This window comes from Ostrea edulis, chromosome 8 (genome assembly GCF_947568905.1).
Source record: "Ostrea edulis chromosome 8, xbOstEdul1.1, whole genome shotgun sequence".
NCBI classification, from domain to species: Eukaryota; Metazoa; Mollusca; class Bivalvia; order Ostreida; family Ostreidae; genus Ostrea; species Ostrea edulis.
Genome location: NC_079171.1, coordinates 28781227 through 28801690, shown reverse-complemented (window position 1 = coordinate 28801690; position 20464 = coordinate 28781227). Strand labels below are relative to the sequence as shown.

Genomic DNA, 20464 nt, shown 5'->3' with positions numbered 1-20464 from the left:
ATTGAATTAGCCTTATTCTCCAAAATGTTAAAAAACAAACTAATATGGACACAACGTCCTTATAGCATGGTTTACATATAATTTTTTCTGTTTATATTAGTAGATGTACATCTGTTATAGTTATTTATGAAAAAAAATCCATACCTTTCCTTAATAACTTCAAATCTATAGCTTCCAGAGTATATATACCCTCATAAAAAAACCTAAGTCTGGCACCATACAGCTGAGCTATTCAAAACCACTGATGGATTAAAATTTTATGTAATTACATGAAAAGACACAAATAATAATTCCTTATCACCTTGGTTAAATGTTTGTGAAAAATATAGGAAATCTATTGCATAATGGACTTGATAAATAATTTAATGAAAACAGAGTTATTGTCCTTGGATTCAATATTTTGAAACACATTATTGACTATTCAAATATAACTAAGACTTTTGAAATATTTTATGGCTAACAAATTTTTTTTACAATAACTATTGAAAAAGACTCCAACAAAATTTATGTTCCAGTCATTAAATTATTGACTTTGGAAAATCTTATGACGTCATAGGAGTGTGGAACTACGTTAACAAAACCTTTAAGAATATATAGTATTTTTATGAGTCAATTTTGGTTAAAACATGGGTGTTCTATTTTTAGTAACACAGCTCGGTGAAGGTGTGTCATATGAAAAAAAAATATCACCGAATGAGTTCCTATAAACAATGTTACTATATATATATAAGTATCGGCTCAATCCCTGACGGTCGACTTATCACCATCTACCTGATTTTTACGTCGAACCATACTTAATTATATGTAGGAACAAGAGGCCAATGGGCCTAGAATCGCTCTTCTGATACATTGTAGAACAGGCAAAAATTTTCTCTAACCAAGATTCATCAATTAACAAAGTTTGATGATGTTAAGCCAAATAGTACCTGAAAATTTAAATGTAACTGTCCAAAAGTAGGTCACGGTGACCTACTTTTGGTCGACACACTGAACACTCAAGATGCATCAACTGACAAGTCAAATAGCATTCAAATATAGCCGTCAAATTCCAAAAGAAGGTCACAGTGACCTACTTTTTGGTCGACACACTCCAAAGACTGAAGATGCATCAACTGACAAAGTTTGATAATTGAAGTCAAATAGTATCTAAAATATTCAGATATCAATGTCAAATTCCAAAAGTAGGTCACAGTGACCTACTTTTTGGTCGACACACTCCGAAGACTCAATACCCATCAACTGACAAAGTTTGATGATTGTAACTCAAATAGTATTTGAAAATATTCAAATGTAGCCGTCAAAATCCAAAAATAGGTCACGGTGACCTACTTTTTAGTCAACACACTCTGAAGACTCAAGATGCATCAACTGACAAAGTTTGATAATTGTAAGTCAAATAGTATCTGAAATAATCAAATATAGCTGTCAAATTCCAAAAGTAGGTCACGGTGACCTACTTTTTGGTCAACAAACTATGAAGTCTCAATATACATTAACTGACATAGGTTGATGATCCTAGCTTTCATAGTGTCCAAAATATGCATCTAAAATTGAAAATGTGAAATTTGAATATCTGCAAAATTCAAAAAGTGGGTCACTGTGACCTACTTTTTTAATAAATATGTTTTGAGGCCTCTAGACGCATCAACTTACAAGGTTTGATGATTCTAAACCTCTCAGTATCTGAAATAACAACCTAAAATGTATTCATAAATGATTAGCTATAAAATTCAGAAAGTAGGTCATGGTGACATACTTTTTAAATGACGCAGTTCAAAGTTCAATGAACTATCATTTGACAAATTTTAATGATCATTGGCTCAAAAGTGTCCAAGATAGGCATCAAAGTCCATTTAATAATAATTACCTGCGAAATTCAAAAAGTAGGTCACCATATAACTTTGAAGTGACCTTGATACCACACCCTTTGCCCCAGGATGATGCCTTGAACATTTTTTTTTATCTACAACCTATCCTCATCCTTATACATAAGTTTGGTGATAATTTGCTCAGTGGTTCTTAAGAAGAAGATTTTTAGCAACCACTACTTTTCTTTGCATTTTCCTAATTATCTCCTCTTGTGAAAGGATCACAACCCTAGTTTTAATACAAATGAAAGCCCTTGTGCCAAGGATACCCTGTGGCAAAGTTGACAAAAATTGGCCAAGGGGTTCTTGAGATATAGCCCTTTTTTCAAAAAGTTGATGCACACCGCACGCCAGACATATGATTAGCTCTTTGCGCCTTCGGCTCAAAAGAGCTAAAAACCTGGATAACCTGGATAAATGCAATTGCTTTCGTATTGCCTTTTGAAGGGCTAGGCTGAGAGTGCTTGAGTAGAAATTGTGTATCGGGGAATTTACTACTAGACTTTTGCGAGAACGACTGACTTTCACGGTCAACGGCTGACGTGGACATTTAAATCTGAGTATTGTACGGAAGCACGGAATTGTTAAATATATGCAATGTCGATTTGTTGAACAGAATATAGGGAACTTCTGCCTCGCTCTTGAGCTAGTTTGATAGTTATTTCTCTTGATCACGTAAATTAAGCAAAGACGACCGTGTTCAAGCCGCTGCACGTTACAAAATGGTGACAATGTAGTGAATCGGGTGTTTGGCTGTCCAGAGGCTTGCTTCAGGTAGAGTATGTTTGGAGCTCTGGGACTGTGTGTCCTTATACGCACGTAGTTTCGTCCTGGGGCGACGGTGGTTGTTGTCGTGAACGACATATGCTTTTGCTAAAGAGGTGCCAAAAATCATAGAAGACCCATGCTAAGCTTCGGGACGAAGCCTTCCTGAGTAGGGGAAGTGTAGCAGACAGTATGTAGGGATTTTCTACGGCCTCGCTAGTGAGGTAGTTTTTCTAGTGATATAGTAGAGTCTCTATCTAAGCAACGACGAGCGTGTTCAGATCGCTGCACGTTACAATATTATTACGGTAGGCCTGTTACGTTTCAAACCACTTGAACTTCTTTCATTTATCTGACAATTATCAAAACATATTTCACACATGGCTATTGATTCATTTCATTTTCTGCATGCATACCTGGGTGTAAGATTTTAACTCGCACAGATACCTTGTTAAAACACTACAAAAAATCATTGCATTATGATAAATCAAATGTAAGTTTATCATGCAAGAGTTTTGCATTTTACTTTATCATGAAAATATATGACGTTGTTACACAACTTTATTCAATCAAACACACACAGATACCACACAGAACATGATAAGCGTACCTACAATTCGGAATTTTTATTTAAACAATATTCTATTCACTAATAAGTGAATGGGATTCAGCAGCAGGCATAGCCTATTTCATCCCTCGACCTACTTCGGAATTACATGTGCATCTGCACTAATGTAGATATGTAGCTCTATGGGGGAATAGTTGGATATACCAGAGAGCTACAAATCCACCAATTATAAAAACTTCCGATTTACGGCGTAGGTCGTTGTATTCTTGCATCATAATATCAAAAAATTCCTAACATATTTTCCCAGTATACCGTATTTCTGTCCAAACATTTATTAAAGCCGTATGTGAACCGAAAACGCATATCTTCAATTGATTATGTTTGTAGAGGTAGCCATATTAGATAGCAGTCAATTCGAACCCCGTTGATTTTTTTTTATATCTATTCATTCTATCCAATATGTAATACGTAAATATTGAAAAATAATCCTAGTACGTTATGAAAGCCATACGTTTGGTCCCCTTTCTCCAATCTTTTCAATACTCAGTAACTGACATATAAAAACAGAGCTTGGCGGGGATGGAACTTGAACTGTTTCATCTAAAATATTTAACTAACAAATGGCCCACGGCATAGCATTGAAGAAGATCTATGCTATTTTTAAATGGTTTACACATAAACACTAAATACTAGTTCCTAGTTTGGCCCCGTCCTGGAGTCAGAACGTCTACCCCGATATCATGAAATTTACAATTTCGGTAGAGGCCTTACAGCTCTACATGACCAGATTTTCTTACAAATGTAAGGAATATTTTAACATTGGTCAATTTTTGCTCCTTCCGTGCAGATGTCCTGAAATTTATGATTTACCTCCCCCCCCCCCCCCCCCCCCCCTTGTCTCCAAGATGCTTCATACCAGATTTGAAAAAAAAATGGAATGGCAGTTACAGTATTAGGAAGACGTTAAGAATGGTCAAGTGTTCACGCACGGAGCACGACGACGGATGCTGACCAATTGCATTAGATCAGGTGACCAAAAATATTTTTGGGGATATTAGGTCACATAGTGTTTACTGTTTTAGAAACAGTGAGAGTATGGAAATGAACCGGAACAACTCTATAATGTTTGGACAACTTGACCATTTCTGTACATCACTTATTCATGTATTCAGATATGTCACGAAGAGGTTTCCGTATAGTATGCTCGTTTCAAAGTCAGCCTTGACTGTAAAAGTCAGCCCATCTCACAAAAGTCCACTAGTCACAAGTATGTTATTTGATTGGTCAGTGGCTCATCCATACGTCACATACACACGCACTCTCTATTTACATTGTACAGCCGGCATTGCCTATATAAGCCCTCTCCATAACCATGACGTCAGGGTTATGACGTGTGTCATTAGCTCCATGTGAAAATGAAGTGGCGGTAGTGATTATTTTGAGTTATACATTATTGTTCGCAACACTTACAACTTTTTAAGTGGGAAAGGTGTGTAACGTTTCTATTAACAAGAAAATGTATGACTAATATGGATAGATCTCTTTACTAATGCTGCATTGAAGTAATACAACGTAATTAAAACTATAATACACACTGAACATCATTCTTTAGTACAACCCACATGTAGATCACGCTAAGCACAAAAACGTACACACACGATAGTGAAAGGTGAAGATAACGAACAGTGATCAATCTCATAAAAAATCACATAAGTATAAAGCGGTAAAGTTGTTAGAATTCTTCGATATGTAGTGTATACAAAATAAAGTACACATAGCTACACCAATACGATGACAAATTGCATCCCAGATATCATTTGTTACACTTACTTTACTTTGACTTCAGCAATGCCCATTTTTGATGGTAATGCATTAAGTAGAATAACATATGAAACAATATTGCAATACGCTAAACAAATCATCAAATGACAATGAAAGTATTGAAATATATATGATTTAGTCCAAAATTTGGGGAGGGACTTCGGAATGTTTAGGTTTACATGTTCAGGTCATATATATATCACACATTTGTAGTAAACATAAACTTGAAGCTGTAATGAAATGAACAAATGAAGATAAAGAACAGTGATCCACCTATAAAGAATCTTGTAAAGAATGCTGAATTAAGAAAGGGGCAAACTCGGACCCTTGGACACACCAGGGGATTCGAGTAACCCTTTTCCGGGTTTTCTTAAATGTATGAGCCTCTACATATTCCACCATGTGTTTCAATATTTCCGAATTGTCTTAATTTGAAAGATGTCAATCCCACACGTACATCTAATTTTCAACAATAGTTGTGTACACCGAAATCGTTTGGAAACGGACATACATGCTACGAAAAGTATTCGAATTATCATGTTAGGCTATGGTTCTTTGGGTAACCTAACACACGAAATCATACACGATAGAACTCAACTATCTTTGTGCCATGTTGAGGTCTTTTCTAAGATCATGTATATTCTTTCTTACATCTACGAAGGTATCGTTCAAGAAGTTGAAGAGATTCTTTCTTTCTTTAAGGTAACCCCTTTCCTTTTTCAGGGTCTCTATCGTTTCCGTAATACTTTTCAAATGACCAGGGATGTATTCCACAAAACATTTTTCTATCTGGTCTTCCACGGGTTTTACGACGACTTTCAGAGAATTTTTAATCGCCTTCTCATCAAGATTTTGAATGCATCTATCATAAATAATATTTATAACTTTCTCTTTCTTTTCCACACGTGTATATTTATACGCTTTGGCAATAATCAGTGGCAGAAGAATTACAACCGCTGCTAAACACACCACTCCCGCTATAAGGAGGAGGGGTACCCATAGCGGGGAAGTGGCAGCGATTCCTACCACCAACGGCACGTTGGAATCCGACTCTGTTTCAGCACACTCGCCCATCAAATCCTCCTCAATTTTACTCAATTGTTCCTGCATTGTTACAAAGTTTCTTATCATTTCTTTTTCGGTTTCTTCAATTTGTTTTCGACATTCCCCATCAGTCATCCACTTCTTGATCATGTCCTCAATCCTAGCTGGGATTTCTGTTGCCAGATCTCTGAATCGCATTTCTTTGATTGGTTTTTTGTCTGGTGGATTTAGAGCTTTGTCTTTCCACACACTACTATTCATATCTTCGACAAGTTCAGTGCTTAAGAGTTTTAGTTTTGCTTTCAATTTTTGCTTTAGATCTTCCTGAATCTGAAATGTAAATATGGGTTTCTTAACTTGGAGTTCAGCATTATTATATATCTTTTATAAGTTCCTCGCTTAGTCCCCCTAAACCATAACATATTGGTGTCTTGCGAAATAGAGAGTTGGGCAAACACAGATTCCTGGTGTATAGGATGAATAAGCATCCACTATTGACCGGTTACACCTGTCATGAATCCTATATCTTGATCAGATAAACGGTGTACTCCGAAGTCAAAACCAGTGTGTGAAGAACTGTGTAACAATCGGTATGAAACACGTCAAAAAGTATTGACCCAATGAAATATTGGTAAATTAGATCGTCATAACGACCATAGTATCTCTCTTGAAATACCTGTAACATCAACTTGTTTTTTAGTAGTTTCCCTCGATTATACGTATACCTGTTTACATTTTCCCTCCATTCCTATAATTTCTTTTTCCATACGAGATATTTTAGCCTGGTAATCTTCTTCAGAAAGGTCAAATATCCTCAGCCTAGCTTTAATCCCTCTCTCTGCATTGTGAGCAAATTCAATGAGGAAACTGAAAAGAAACATATAATTAAAATTACGATATGAAATAATAACTTTGTGAAATGATTCAGCAGAAGAAGCTGGACATCAACAAGTAGGATAATTTCTTTAGGTATCGTCTGATAATAATGCAATAATATGTCAATCTAAGGCAATGATATATATCGAAAACTTCAGAATATCAGAAAGTTGAAAGCAGTGTTTTTCTTACCATAAATGTTCCTTCATCCTTTTGTTTTCGGTCTTTGTGACCATATCTGCAAGCCTCGTTTTAAATCGAATGTATTCATCACTTGGATCCTAAATAAGAAGCTTTACAAATATGAATACTAAATGACTCATTAGCAATTCTTAAACTGAACTCTCAACTAGAGAAGAAAAATTATGTGTGGTTTTACCATTTATATGCCCTAACAATATATCTTCAAGATTACAAAAGAGGCAAAACAAAATATTTGCAAAATAAATATTTTATATCGATGAACAAGTGAAGATCACGAAGAGTGATAACTCTCAAAAATCCTATAAAGAATACAATCTTAAAAGTAGGACAAACACATATCCCTGGGAATACCAAATTTAGGAGCAGATGCCTAAGAGGAGTAAGCGTCCCCTGTTGACTTATCACACCTCTCGTGTGCCCTATATCTTGATCATGTAAACGGAGTTATCCGTAGTCAAAATCAGTGTACCAAGAACGGCCTAGCAATTGGTATGAAACACGTCAGGCACCATCCTACCAAGCGACATGTTCCATTTGTAAATTAGATGGTTATATCGACCATACAATTTGCGAAATATAAGCTGTAAACGAGATAGTTGAACCCCCCTGTAACAACAACTTCTTTTTTTCAATAAGCTGTTTCAACTTTAAAACTGGCTGTTAACAACCACACCCGATGTGATGATCATATGCAGAAAATGTACCTGCAATTTGAATCATTTCCGAGGTATAAAACCATTATTAAGAAGGTCAAACTTGAATATTGCTAAATATTGCATTGGCTTTACTAAGGTAATTCCTGTAACACTCGATTACAGATCGCACGTTGTACCTGTTCTTTAAGTGTCATTCGAAATGCATTTCTGTCGTCCTTTAGAGGCCAGACGTCCTTTATTTTCCGGACAACAGTCCTCCAGATCCTGTCTAGTTCCTCATTTCTATGTACTTCGTTCTTCATTTGCAATTCTTGCTCGTCCTCCTCGTCATCTGAGTCCACTAAAAGATCAGGGATGGCAACTGTGTCCCATTTGTTGATCAAAAATAATACATCCTGTTCTTCGAAGCACGGCATGTCCTTTTTGTGTTCTTGAATAAGTTGCAGCAGTTTGGGAATCTTTTAACGAGAGATAACATTACAGAATACATAATAATCCTAGCACATTCCTTCTTTAGACACGACGACCACAAGTAGACTTTTAACTATTGAAATTCTTACTTGAAATAAATTGATTATATTTATTCATTGAGTAAAAAGAGTCGATTAAATTCAGATTAACATCTACCCGATCACATTGCACGCCTCCATCATTCGCCACATTCAGTACAAATATAAAGGACAGGGCGTTTGGTAGGTATTCCTCCAGCATGGATTTAACCTTCTCTTCTTCATTCATTCCCGGTGTGTCAACAATCACAACGTCCCCCTACAAGGTATTTTTCGAGTGAATATATCATCATTTCATTTCTGAGGTCTGTTTTAAGGAGGACGATTCCATGCGAACATTTCAGTGAAGATACAATGAACAAGTATGATGTATCTCACTTATGTTCAGAAGATTTTATACTTTAAACAACAGTGTAAAATAGAAATCACGTTGTACCCCGCAAATATTTATACAGAAATGTTTAATTGATTGGATAATATTATCCAAAAAATAAGGAGTAACTTGTCACATTATGAATATGTGTTTCCTTCGTTCATGTTCTTTACAATAATATGCTTACTATGACATGTTACGTTTTAACGAAGTAAAAGTGTATACCAGTAGGTCAATGAAAAAGGTGAAAACTGTACCAACATTCTGACATATACTTACTTTCAGAACATCCACTGGGAATAGAAGATCGACGTAATGAAATGTTTCCTGGGACATTTCTTCATTCTTCTCACAGTATTTCCTTAATGTTTTTTTTAGTTCCGTCGCTTTGTCAATAAAGATTTCTTGAATCATTTGGTTATCTTTTGTGTAAAGACGGATCCCCTTCTTCTGTGAATTTCGAACACGACACACTCGCCCTGTGTTTGATAAGTGGTCCGAGGTGAGTATAGGCCGACCCATGATTTTATTGAGAAGAGTCGTTTTCCCTGCATTTGTCTCACCTTTAATACAAGAGTTCAAAGAAACATATCAAATCAATCCTTGTATTGTATATTTCATACTCTTTGGTAAAATAAATTGCAATATATGTTTATCTATCGATTCGTTATACTAAAAGCCCTGTGTTAACAAATGAGTTATGTACAGAAGCAAATGACCGTATGTCGTGGGACTGTCTCCATTTTCATAAAAAATTATTGTATGTTCGTCTTATCTTCGAAATAGTTGTGGATATTATCCTTAACAAAATCATATCATAAATGCAATGTAACCGTAACCAAATAAAAACTATTTCGAGATTATACTGCTCAATTCTTCACCGATGTAAAGGTACATATAGTTGTTGTAGTGATTAATGATGTATTCTCTACACGACTTCCTTCTCAGATAGCACTATTTACAGCTAATACCAAGGACACACAACTTGCATTCCATTATATCAAATCCTCTCCAGATAAAAATAATTCCGTCCACCACCAACCAACCACCCCCGATTATCCTCCATCTTCACTGATTTGTCAAATCTATCACAATGACAGTGTGTGATAAAGTATCCTAAGGTTTTGTCATACCTGCAACAACTATAGACGAGTCTGTTCTTTTGAGATCTTTAGCTCTTGTCGAGAGAACCGTTCTGTATTTTGGGCACACAAGTTCCAGTTCTTGCTTCAGGGCACTGTCGTATTCCTTTAATGAAATGATCTTTTCCAATGACTCGTATACACGGCTAAGTCGTTCTTGTCCCTCTGAGAAGGTGATTTTGGAGTCGACAAAGCTTTCATAAAATACAGAATAGACAATAACTATATTTGCCTCAAATCAATGTCAATTCTATGTCAAATTTAGAAAGGACTCCAAAGAATCAAATCATACCACATGTTTTTACCCTTCTTATTTCGGGTGTTGCTAAAACGCAGAAAGGAAAACGGAATAGAATTTAAGAATTAGAATGATTAATGTAGCTGACACCAAAAATCGGAAGAAAATTGTTAACATTTAAATAAAAATTTTGAAAATTTGTTTATAAACGGTAAACAATTCATAATACATTTTTAAAGCAAAATTAAACGTTTGTATCAGAATTTACAAAGCGTTCTTTCAGAATTTTGAAATGTCGGCATTGACAGATGTGATAGCGAGCAACTTTTGCCCTTGGTCTTATCAAGAACATCAAGATCATGTTAGTCATATTGGTATTGCGGCACCTCTCAAATTCATTTTCAGTAACGTTGTGATCCTTTGGGGCTAGGTTTAGGACACAATATAGATTCAAAACTTTTATGAGAATACAAATTGATCAAAAAAATCTTTTAAAAATAAACAAGATGTGTTTGTGAAACAAATATGCCCCCGATGATGGCCAATTCCAAAGATGGCCAAGGTCACAAGGAGAATTATTTTGATACCAGTAGAAAGATCTTGTCACAAGAAATGCTCATGTACAATATGAAAACTCTAATATTTACTATTTAGAAGTTATGACCAATGTCAATTTTTTTTTTTTTAAAGTAGGTTAAACGCCAAGGCGAAAAGTTTTAGTACCCACTGAAAGGTCTTTCACAAGAAATATTCATATGAAATATAAAAGCTCTAGCACTCACTCTTCAAAAGTGATTAGCAAGGTTATTTTTTTTTAAGTAGGTCAAACTCCAAGGTCAAGGTCATAACCGAAAACTGAAAATAGACGAAAGTTGAAATTTTGAATCCCACTGACTTTTGTAATTATTTTCATTAACAAATTAAATTTTCAGAATATGTTTGCATTTTTATTTTATAAACCAGGGGCCGTTTTACAAAACAACTTAAGACAAAGTTGACAGACTTAAATTGTATTACACTGTTATTATTTTGAGTGAATGAAGTAAAACTTTTTTGAGGCTTAGTTTTCAATACATGTATCTAAAAAAATATTTTGCATTTGGAGTGAATGATATTACAATAAACTAGAAAATTCTAGTATGTAAGTTGGTCGTAAGTTCCTTTTTAAAACGTGTACCATTCCTTTAAAGGAAACATACGTGCTAGATAAATCTTAAAATATAAGTAATCAAAACTTGGACTTGATTATATTATCATTTATGGTCTTGAGGACAGAATACCTCTACTTTGAGGAATATGAAATCTTAAACAATTTCCGTCCAGCCTCTATGGGCCTGAAAAGCAAACATCATGAAATTCACAATTTGGCTCTCTCTTCCTGAAAAGAGGCTTTAAAAAAATTCTTAACATTTACATAAACAGTTATTGAGAAATGAATAATGTGCATTTGTTAATGTGCGATGAACGTCGACAGATTGCAATAAGTCACATTAGTGATTCAAGTGATTTAGAAGCACAATACAAACACATCGACGAAAACATTTCTTAAACCTTACTGAACCTCTCATAATTTACATTAACGTTTGTACTACTACCTTTCTATGTCAGGAAGTACTTCCGCTTTATCCTGAACGCCTTCAAGCTCCTTCTCAATGTCTTCAATGGTCAAGAGTTGATTCACAAAAGCCGAAAGTAATTGAAACTTTTCATTAGGAGTCCCCTCTCTAAATAAATCACAAATGAAGACAATTTTTAAAATAATCATTACATATAGGTTGTAAGAGAGGCGTATAAAATTCATTTAATATTTACTGTGCCATTGACTCGCTTAGTTCCACGGCCTGCTTCAGATCGAGCACTGATTGCGATACTGCATCTGCAACATTTTCCACCGAGTCGTTCCATTCCTCCATGGTATCGTTTGATTGTTTTCTTTCTGGGTCCAGGGTAACGTCTGCTTCGTCTTCACCGGGGTCTACGAAATCTGAATCAACGACGACTGAAAGATCTATCGCTGATAACTCATCCAAAGTCGCAGAGTCCACAACTCTGTTTGATGATATTTCCCGCCTTCCTTCAGGGGATTTTACAGGCCTTTCTGGAGGAATCTGAATATCTATCGACTGGTCTTCCGGTTCTGTCACGTCATAATCCTCTGCTGTGCTATAAACACATATACCAAATATAAAGTCTGACTTTATTTGGCGGAACATCTTTTTACACAATTCGTAAAACGCAAAGCGAACATTAATATTTATTTGTCCAATATATCTGTAAACACAAAGTGCCAATTACGTCAGATGATATAAAATAGCTGTTAATAAATTCGTAGTGTGTACATGAAAGGTGAAGATAACAAGCAGTGATCAATCTCTTATAAGCAATACAAAATAGATAGTTGGGCAAACACGGCCCCCTCGACACACCAGTGGCTGGATCAGGTGCCTAGGAGGAGTAAGCAACCCCTAGCTACATGTATATCGTTCTACGTCAAATTCGAAAACTGTTCACTTGTCTAGATGAAAGGTGAAGATAACGAAGATTGATCAATCTCGTAAATCCTATAAGGAATACAAAACAGAGAGTTGGGCAAACACGATTACCTGGATATACTAGAGGTGGAGTCACAAGGTCAAAGACCTATGGAAGTCCTACCTAAAATAGTCCTTATAGACTTAATAGGTTAAGTTGTCTTTAAACTCCAAGGTCAAGGACACAAGTATAAACACGTTGGCACCAACGAAAATGATATGTCACAAGGAATATACATATGAAATCCCTTTCACTCACCACACAAAGATGCAAGGTGAAGATAACGAACAGTGATCAATCTCATAACTCCTACAAGCAATACAAAATAGATAGTTGGGCAAACACGGACCCCTGGACACACCAGAGGTGGGATCAGGTGCCTAGGAGGAGTAAGCACCCCCTGTTGAGATGATATGAGATGAGCGAGGTTAAAGTTTCAGACAGACTGACTGACAGGACAAAATATACCCTCGACTATATTCGCAGGGGTTTAAAAACTTAAATCCACATAACTTGGGAATATTTGCATTTCAATTAGTGTCGCCTTGCTATTCCTTAAAAAAAGAATTTAGTCATTCCCTGAATATTTTCTTATCACACTTTCATCCCCTATTGTGGCCAAGCCCTACGTCGGGGACCATAATTTGAACAACCATATTTTGGAAATCTTTCATGTAAATTTAGACTTTTCTGGCCTAGTAGTTCTTAGGAATAAAATATTTTCCAATATATCAGCATGTAAAATTTGATTCCCTATGGTGACCCCTCTATACCCACATGACTATAATTTGAACAAACTTAAATCTACTATATGTCAGTATTTCCACTTTTCCGGCCCAGTGGTTTATATCAGGAGATAAAATTTTAATCTCCTTTTAAGGCCCCATCATATCCCCGTGGACCACGATTCAAACTCTGCTTTATGTACAGAAATTCCGCTTTTCTGGCCCAATGATTCCATAGAAGATTTTTAAAGATGTATCCTATTTATCAACCGTTTACATGATAACGAATTGCAATTGCTGCTCAGTATGGGTGTGATCGGTCGACAGCAGGTGCTTGCTCCTCATAGGTACATGTACCTGATCCTACTACTTGTATATGTATGTCCAGATGCCAATGTTTGCTCACTATTATTTTCTCAGTTCTTTACTGGAGTTATGAGATTGATCACTGTTCGTTGTCTTCACCTTTTCATGTAAAACTACGACACCCAATTGTGGCCTAACCTAGGGGATTATGAATTGAACAGCTTGAATCTACTCTATATCAGGAACTTTCATAAATATTTCAACTTTTCAGACCCTGTAGTTCTTGAGAAAATCTTGAAATCACCCCAGTCTACGTTTGTCTTTCTTTAATATCCTCCCGTTGAAGAGGATATGGCTATTCAATTGAATAAACTTGGATCCCCTTCACCCAAGGATGATTTGTATAATACGTTTGCGAAGACAGCAGCGGTGGTCTAGAGGTAGAGCGTTCATTCCTACATGCGGATGGTCGACAGACTTAAGCCGTTTAAACAGGTAGTTACAGTTCTATCACTAAACGCTAGGCATCAGGTGTGAATGTCACGGGTGCTCGGAAATGACCTTAAAACGCATGTTCCCTGTCACACTATCACTCTAGATGAGGCACGCTAAATAATCCTCACTGCTCAAAGGTCTAAACGCCGAGCAAAGGCCTAAATCTGAAGCCCTTCACCGGTCTTGGTGACGTCTCCATAATACGAGTGAGAAGTTCTCGAGAGGGACGTTAAACAAGATACAATCAATAAATCATACATTTGCAAATGTATTTCCTTATATGACATGACATGTTATGAGATTGATTACAGTTCATTATCGTCCCCTTTCGTGATAATATTAATCAAATTTACATTCAATTTCGTATAATATGAAGTTGGTCACGTGTCTTGCGTATGAATACAATCGCCGCTTCAAACGTCGTGTACTGTCACCTGCATGCTTGCTTAAATGCAATGAAGTGGGGGATCAAGACCCACCCCCACCCCCACCCAGTCTTTTCACAGCAAATTTAAAAAAAGAGAGAGAACTAGTGCGATTAAAAGTCCGGAGTGGCACCCAAAATAGCAGAATATGTAGATTAATACTCTACTTTTACCACCCCCCTCCTTTCGGAAATATCGGATCTACCAATGCAATGTCATAAAAAAGCTAAATTTTAAAACATCGCAACAGAATATTTATACAGTGTTTGTTACACCCTAAATTGTCGCCCCTCCCGCGTCGACGATTTGGGACAAGATTGTACTATCATTACTTATATCGCTGGTGTTTGTCGACCTATTCAAGCTATTGGGCTGAAATTTTGTATGTAGATTACAAGTGACCCTCTGACATGCGTCCCCCAGAATGAGAATTCCGGAATGAGAGCGTAACGCGCCACGAGTTGTACACAAGTTTCAGCAACACTGCAATATATCTGGTGTTTGTGAACCGATATGTGGGTTACATGAGTTCTTGACATGTGCTTCCTGTAACATGAAATCTCTTGATCGCGAGCTCAAAACACCGCGAACTGTAATCATAGCGAACTATTTTCGACTGTCACTATGGTGTTTGTGATCCGATTGAGCTGAAATGGTTTTATGAGAGAGAGAGAGAGAGAGAGAGAGAGAGAGAGAGAGAGAGAGAGAGAGAGAGAAGAGAGAGAGAACGAGTTAAACAGACGATCAAAATATTGAAAAATAAAGAGGAAGGATGGGTTTTCTCGAGGTTTTCACGAGTGTCCAAACGGCAAAAGAGTATCCAAACAGTGACTAAACAGGTGTAATCTAATAGAATCTGCGGTCACTAATAAATCTGAAGTACACGATACCCAACCACCCCGTGATTAGCAGAATGAGCCTACAACAAAAGGCAAAATGATTTGTTGTCGGACACATCCTCTCTCTCTCTCTCTCTCTCTCTCTCTTGAGGACTGGACTAGAAAAATCATATTGACAACAATGACACCACCAACAAATACAACTCTTTCAATAGTAACAACACCACTACCAACCAAAACAACAATAACAAATACTGCGATCATAATAAATCATATTTAATATATATATATATATATATATATATATATATATATATACAACAGAACAAGTAAAAGACGAAGTAGAAGATTAAAATGTCTTGCTTATAGGGTCCAGGAAACCTTTTGCGGTCATAGCTGGACCACAAAAGAAGAAGAAAGAGGAGGAGAAGAGAAGGAGTTAAAAAACAGGGCCAGTTTGTATGTAAATGATGTTTCCAAATAATATCAGCAGGGGGACGACAATTTGGGATGTGAGGGTATGTCCAAATCGTCGCAGGCGACGAGTTGGGACGGGCGACGATTTGGGGTGTAACACCTTCTAGATTAAATATTTATATCTTATATTCTCTAAGATAATGTTCCTCATTATTTAGTCGATAAAAATCTAACGAAGTATATATTTTGCGTTGTGTGATCGTTATTTCGATCATTTGCTGCATAACCATGGAAGTTTGGTAAGAACACAAATCAATATAGAAATATAATGATTTGAAATAAAATATCATTTTTGAGTGTTATTGGGACATGACATGAAGTTGGTAAGTGATCAAATTTACTATGACGCCCTTCAGACTAAAAAATGATATCTTATTTCTGAATTGAAATTGGCTTAGTGATTCTGGAGAAGATAAAAATATGACAAGTTAATGCTGACAGCAACAGACGCCGGCGATCAGAATAAGGTGCGCTAAAAACCATTTATCTTTTCTTACCTCACCATTTTTGTCACCTCAATAAGAACATCTTGAATATCTGCAGTTGATCTCCTGCTGAGCTTCAAATAAAAAAACCGCTTACTTAACTTTTTACCCAGTTCATCTTGCGTTCACCGTTCACTCTGCGCTCCGTTTGCTCACTGTTTTCACTAAGTTGCATTCACCGTTCACTCACCATTCAAGTAGAACGTGTCAGTGAATGTGGTAACACTATAGCATAATTTTGGGCATCACCCAAGATTTAGAAAACTCGAGTCACAAAATGTACAATTTTGGTACATTTTTCAATATACATTTGATTTTTATACAGTATCAGTAAATTTAAACAGGTCTTTCAAATAATAAAATCAATAATCACTTTGACAATTTTATTCTAACCTGGAACTAAATCCCTTGCTTCTAAGGCCTTAAGGTGCAGAATTCCTGAAATTGATATTCCCCTGTCCCAAAGATGCGTCATTACAATTTTTAAAAGAATTGGAAGGGTAGTTATCGAAAAGTTCAATATGGCCCAACAATGGTACCAAAACCCCTACTCTTGGGACCATAAAATTTACAGTTTTGATAAACGACTACCTGCTCCTTCTAGATGTCCATTTAGTTTCAATTTAGTATCAATTGGATTTAAGAACATGTTGTTTAAATGTTTTACATATAGACACTATATGCCATATTTGGCCCTGTTCTCTAGTCAGAACCTCTATCCGGGAATCATGAAATACAATTTTGGTAGATGCCTTCCTATTCTACATGACTATGCATTTAGTTCTTATTTAAATAGATGTGCAGATGTAGAGAAAATAGATTCACAAATTTTAGACAATTTTTGTCCCACCTCTGAGGATGTGGCAGGAATCCTGAAATCCTGAATTCTGAAATTTACAATTGATGTCCCCCATGCCCGAAAGATGCTTCATACTCAATTTAAAAAGAATTGAAAGGGTATTTGCCAAGAAGTTAATGATATTGAATTGTTAACGGACGACGACTGACGCAGACCAATAACAATACATCATCTAAGTCATTCAGGTGATTTACTAAGTTTTGTTTTCATTTCTGCTTTCCGTTCCTTTGATTTTTCATAACTGGAAGGTTAGTTATCAAGGAGCAGTTATTAGTGACCGATTGTTAACATATGACACACGACGACGAACGCAGACTAAATCATTCAAGTGACCTACTACATGTATATTTTGTTTTTATTTCTGTTTTACGCGTTCCTTTCATTTTGTATAACCTTAATGAGCTGCAATTTAGTGATGTGGATTGGTTTTACATGTAACTTTATCAAAGGCCTTCTTTAGAATAGATTAAATTCCTTAAATTGTCTATAACTGTATTGAATTGTAATATGAAGAATTGAATTAATGTTATCAAAACCTACTTTAGAATATCCTTGCTGTATATCAGACAATGTCTTGGAGACTTTCTGTATTTTCTCTTCATAAATCGGGTTGTCTGCTTGAACGAGTCCATCCTTTACACATATGCTTTTGATAGCTTTACATGCCAGTCCACGCAGGAATCTAACAATACATAATATTTTTCGTATTCTTACTCTGTCTTTGAGAATTGTCTGTGATATATGGTGTTGACATACGAACGATAACTCGTAAAGTTAATTTACAGTCAACAAGATAGCATAATTTGTAGTTTCAATCCCATTCTCAGTCTGAAATGTCACTGTAATAATAATGAAACACTTTACTGAAGATGGATCTTCATTTGTTCGTCTTCACCAAATAGAACCTCTCTCTTGATTCGATCGGCAAAATTATCAAACTGAGTAATGTCCTGAAAAACCATTGGATGATAAGATAATTTAAACAGTTGAATTTAAATGAATCCCATGACACGGTATTATACATGCATGTATTCATACATCATTATTTCTTTCATTTACAAACCTTGAGTAAATGTAGATCAAATACATTTTCCACTTTGATGAAAGGCATCGCGTCTGTGATAGCCAGGGTAGATATTTCAGTTCTGGGACGCGGTGGGCGGTTTGTATTAGGAAGCGTTTCACATTTTCTACTCCATTGTTTGTTCGGAACAACTATGACTTTGTCAGCATGAAAGGGCGTAATGTTTTTCAGTTTCCATATAATATTGCCGAGGACTTTTTTTGATTTCTGGAGATTAATGAAAAGCAGATATAAACAATCATTTTATGAATAACCAACTTTAGGAATTGCAGCGTAGATAAAGGTCTCCGGAAAAAAATCATAGAAAGATACAGAAATTCCCCAGATGCAGTTCGCACTGTGCGAGGTCAAAATGCAAGCCTTTATAACTGTACTACGGATAAAATGTCCAATTATTCTGTCGCTATTCACTACTGTTATCAATGTTTAAGTCAGCTTGTCAAATGGCTGTTTTCTGTTTACACCGATATCCTGTAAGTCTATGGTTTTAATTCATGACAAACGGGATGATTTCAGCTTCTCCATCGTCAACTCCCCATATTTATGTAGTAATATTCCATTATCACCTACATATGGTGTTTTTATCTCTCAAATGATTCTATACGCAAGAGCTTGTTCTGCGTATGGTCAGTTTTTAAATCGAGGCATGCTACTGACAAAGTTAATGATGTAGGGGTTTCAACAGTCTCGTTTAAAGACAGCATTTTGCAAATCTTATTGTCGTTATAACGATCTATTTGCCAATACAACCTAACAATGGGTCAAATGCTGTCTGACGTGTTTCATACCACTTGTTAGACGGATTTGGCACACTAATTTCAACTACGAATAACTCCGTTTACCTGATGAAAATATAGGGCTCACGGTGTGACCGGTCGACAGGGAATGCTTACTCCTCCTGGACACTTGACCCCACCTCTGATGTGTCGAGGGGTCCGTGTTTGCCCAACTCTTTATCTTATATTGCTTATAGGAGTTATGATATTGGACCAGCTAAGGAGAAATATGTCATGTTTGGTTTTTAAAGAGGAAGATACAAAGTCTTATAATTTTAATAATAAGTGATCGTTATCGTTATCTCCGAAATATTAGTCAGTTCCCACCATCTTTTTCAGTAAATTTGAGAACGATTGATCTGTCCTGCACTGAATATCATATCAGTCACGTGACTCTAAAACGAGATATCCTTTCTGAGATACTGAATATTCATAGCCGTTTAACTAATGAATATTCGCATTGAGGCATGGATTTTTTGGGGAACACATGCATGTAAAAAGTGAAGGTAACAGTGATACATTTCGTAATCCAAAGAAGTGTCAAATTACAGAATTCAACCCTTGTGTGTTCCATCGAATGTCTTTTTTTTTTTTTTTACGTAGGAACATCATTAAATTATCAATTGTTGCAAATTTAAATTTATTCTAGAAGCTCCAAAAGTGTAACAGTGAAATTTGCGGTGAAACGTCATAAAACAAAAACTAGTTTCTAATTTTGAAACATCGTTTGAATCCATATTCAAATATTTTTAAATGTGTACCAATAAAAATTCACCTGGATATCGTTAATATTGCTGATATCCACCACGAAAATGAAACAGGTCGTCAGCCTCAAATAATCCTTTATAATTGCAAATCCGCCCAAATCATCAGGAACATCTAGAAACGTCGCATTCACCTGGAATCAGAGAGGATAAATATTAGGTACATGCAGCACGTATTTCTGTGTATCTACATACTGTATTTAATAAACGTTTTGTTTAGGAGTTTGTGAATCGTAATTATTAAATACTATACGTACCTTTGACTTATCTGTTTTCACAATTTCAATATAGCAGCCTCGAAGAATTGATACATCATCCGCCACGGAATTTAAATGTTCTTTGATTGCCTTATGCTCATCCTTTTGAGCGTTTTCAACCCTACAAGACAGGCCATGAACCTGTTCTCCTCGTTTGAAAACTTTGACCCCGGGGCCGTCTCCAGCTTTAATCACAATATCGGCGTTGCTAATTTTTCTGTAGGACTCTATTGTGATTAAATCACCACAAAATCTTGATAAAAGTTGGTGCTTAGCCTCGCATCGCTCACCTGTTTATAAAAATGATATGCGGTAAGTTTTCCTGTTTATGGTAGATTTGCCCTTTCAGGAGTCCATGTTTTAATTTTAAACACTA

At 36.1% G+C, this 20464-nt stretch overlaps 1 protein-coding gene across 1 annotated transcript in view; it reads right to left on the bottom strand.

Annotated features, from left to right (window-relative positions):
• Window positions 1-3176: 3176 nt before the first annotated feature.
• The window catches only part of LOC125661203 (uncharacterized), a 30526-nt gene continuing 13238 nt past the window's right edge, over window positions 3177-20464 (bottom strand). The window contains exons 4-18 of the mRNA XM_056147313.1: window positions 20089-20378; window positions 19843-19965; window positions 18271-18498; window positions 18072-18157; window positions 17748-17889; window positions 16361-16422; window positions 11877-12227; window positions 11660-11788; window positions 9818-10020; window positions 8964-9247; window positions 8430-8570; window positions 7979-8260; window positions 7135-7223; window positions 6792-6933; window positions 3177-6396 (exon numbers count right to left, since the gene is read on the bottom strand). Coding sequence (XP_056003288.1) covers window positions 5620-6396; window positions 6792-6933; window positions 7135-7223; window positions 7979-8260; window positions 8430-8570; window positions 8964-9247; window positions 9818-10020; window positions 11660-11788; window positions 11877-12227; window positions 16361-16422; window positions 17748-17889; window positions 18072-18157; window positions 18271-18498; window positions 19843-19965; window positions 20089-20378 — 3329 coding nt within the window. The 3' untranslated portion in view covers window positions 3177-5619. The remainder of the gene's footprint in view (window positions 6397-6791; window positions 6934-7134; window positions 7224-7978; window positions 8261-8429; window positions 8571-8963; window positions 9248-9817; window positions 10021-11659; window positions 11789-11876; window positions 12228-16360; window positions 16423-17747; window positions 17890-18071; window positions 18158-18270; window positions 18499-19842; window positions 19966-20088; window positions 20379-20464) is intronic.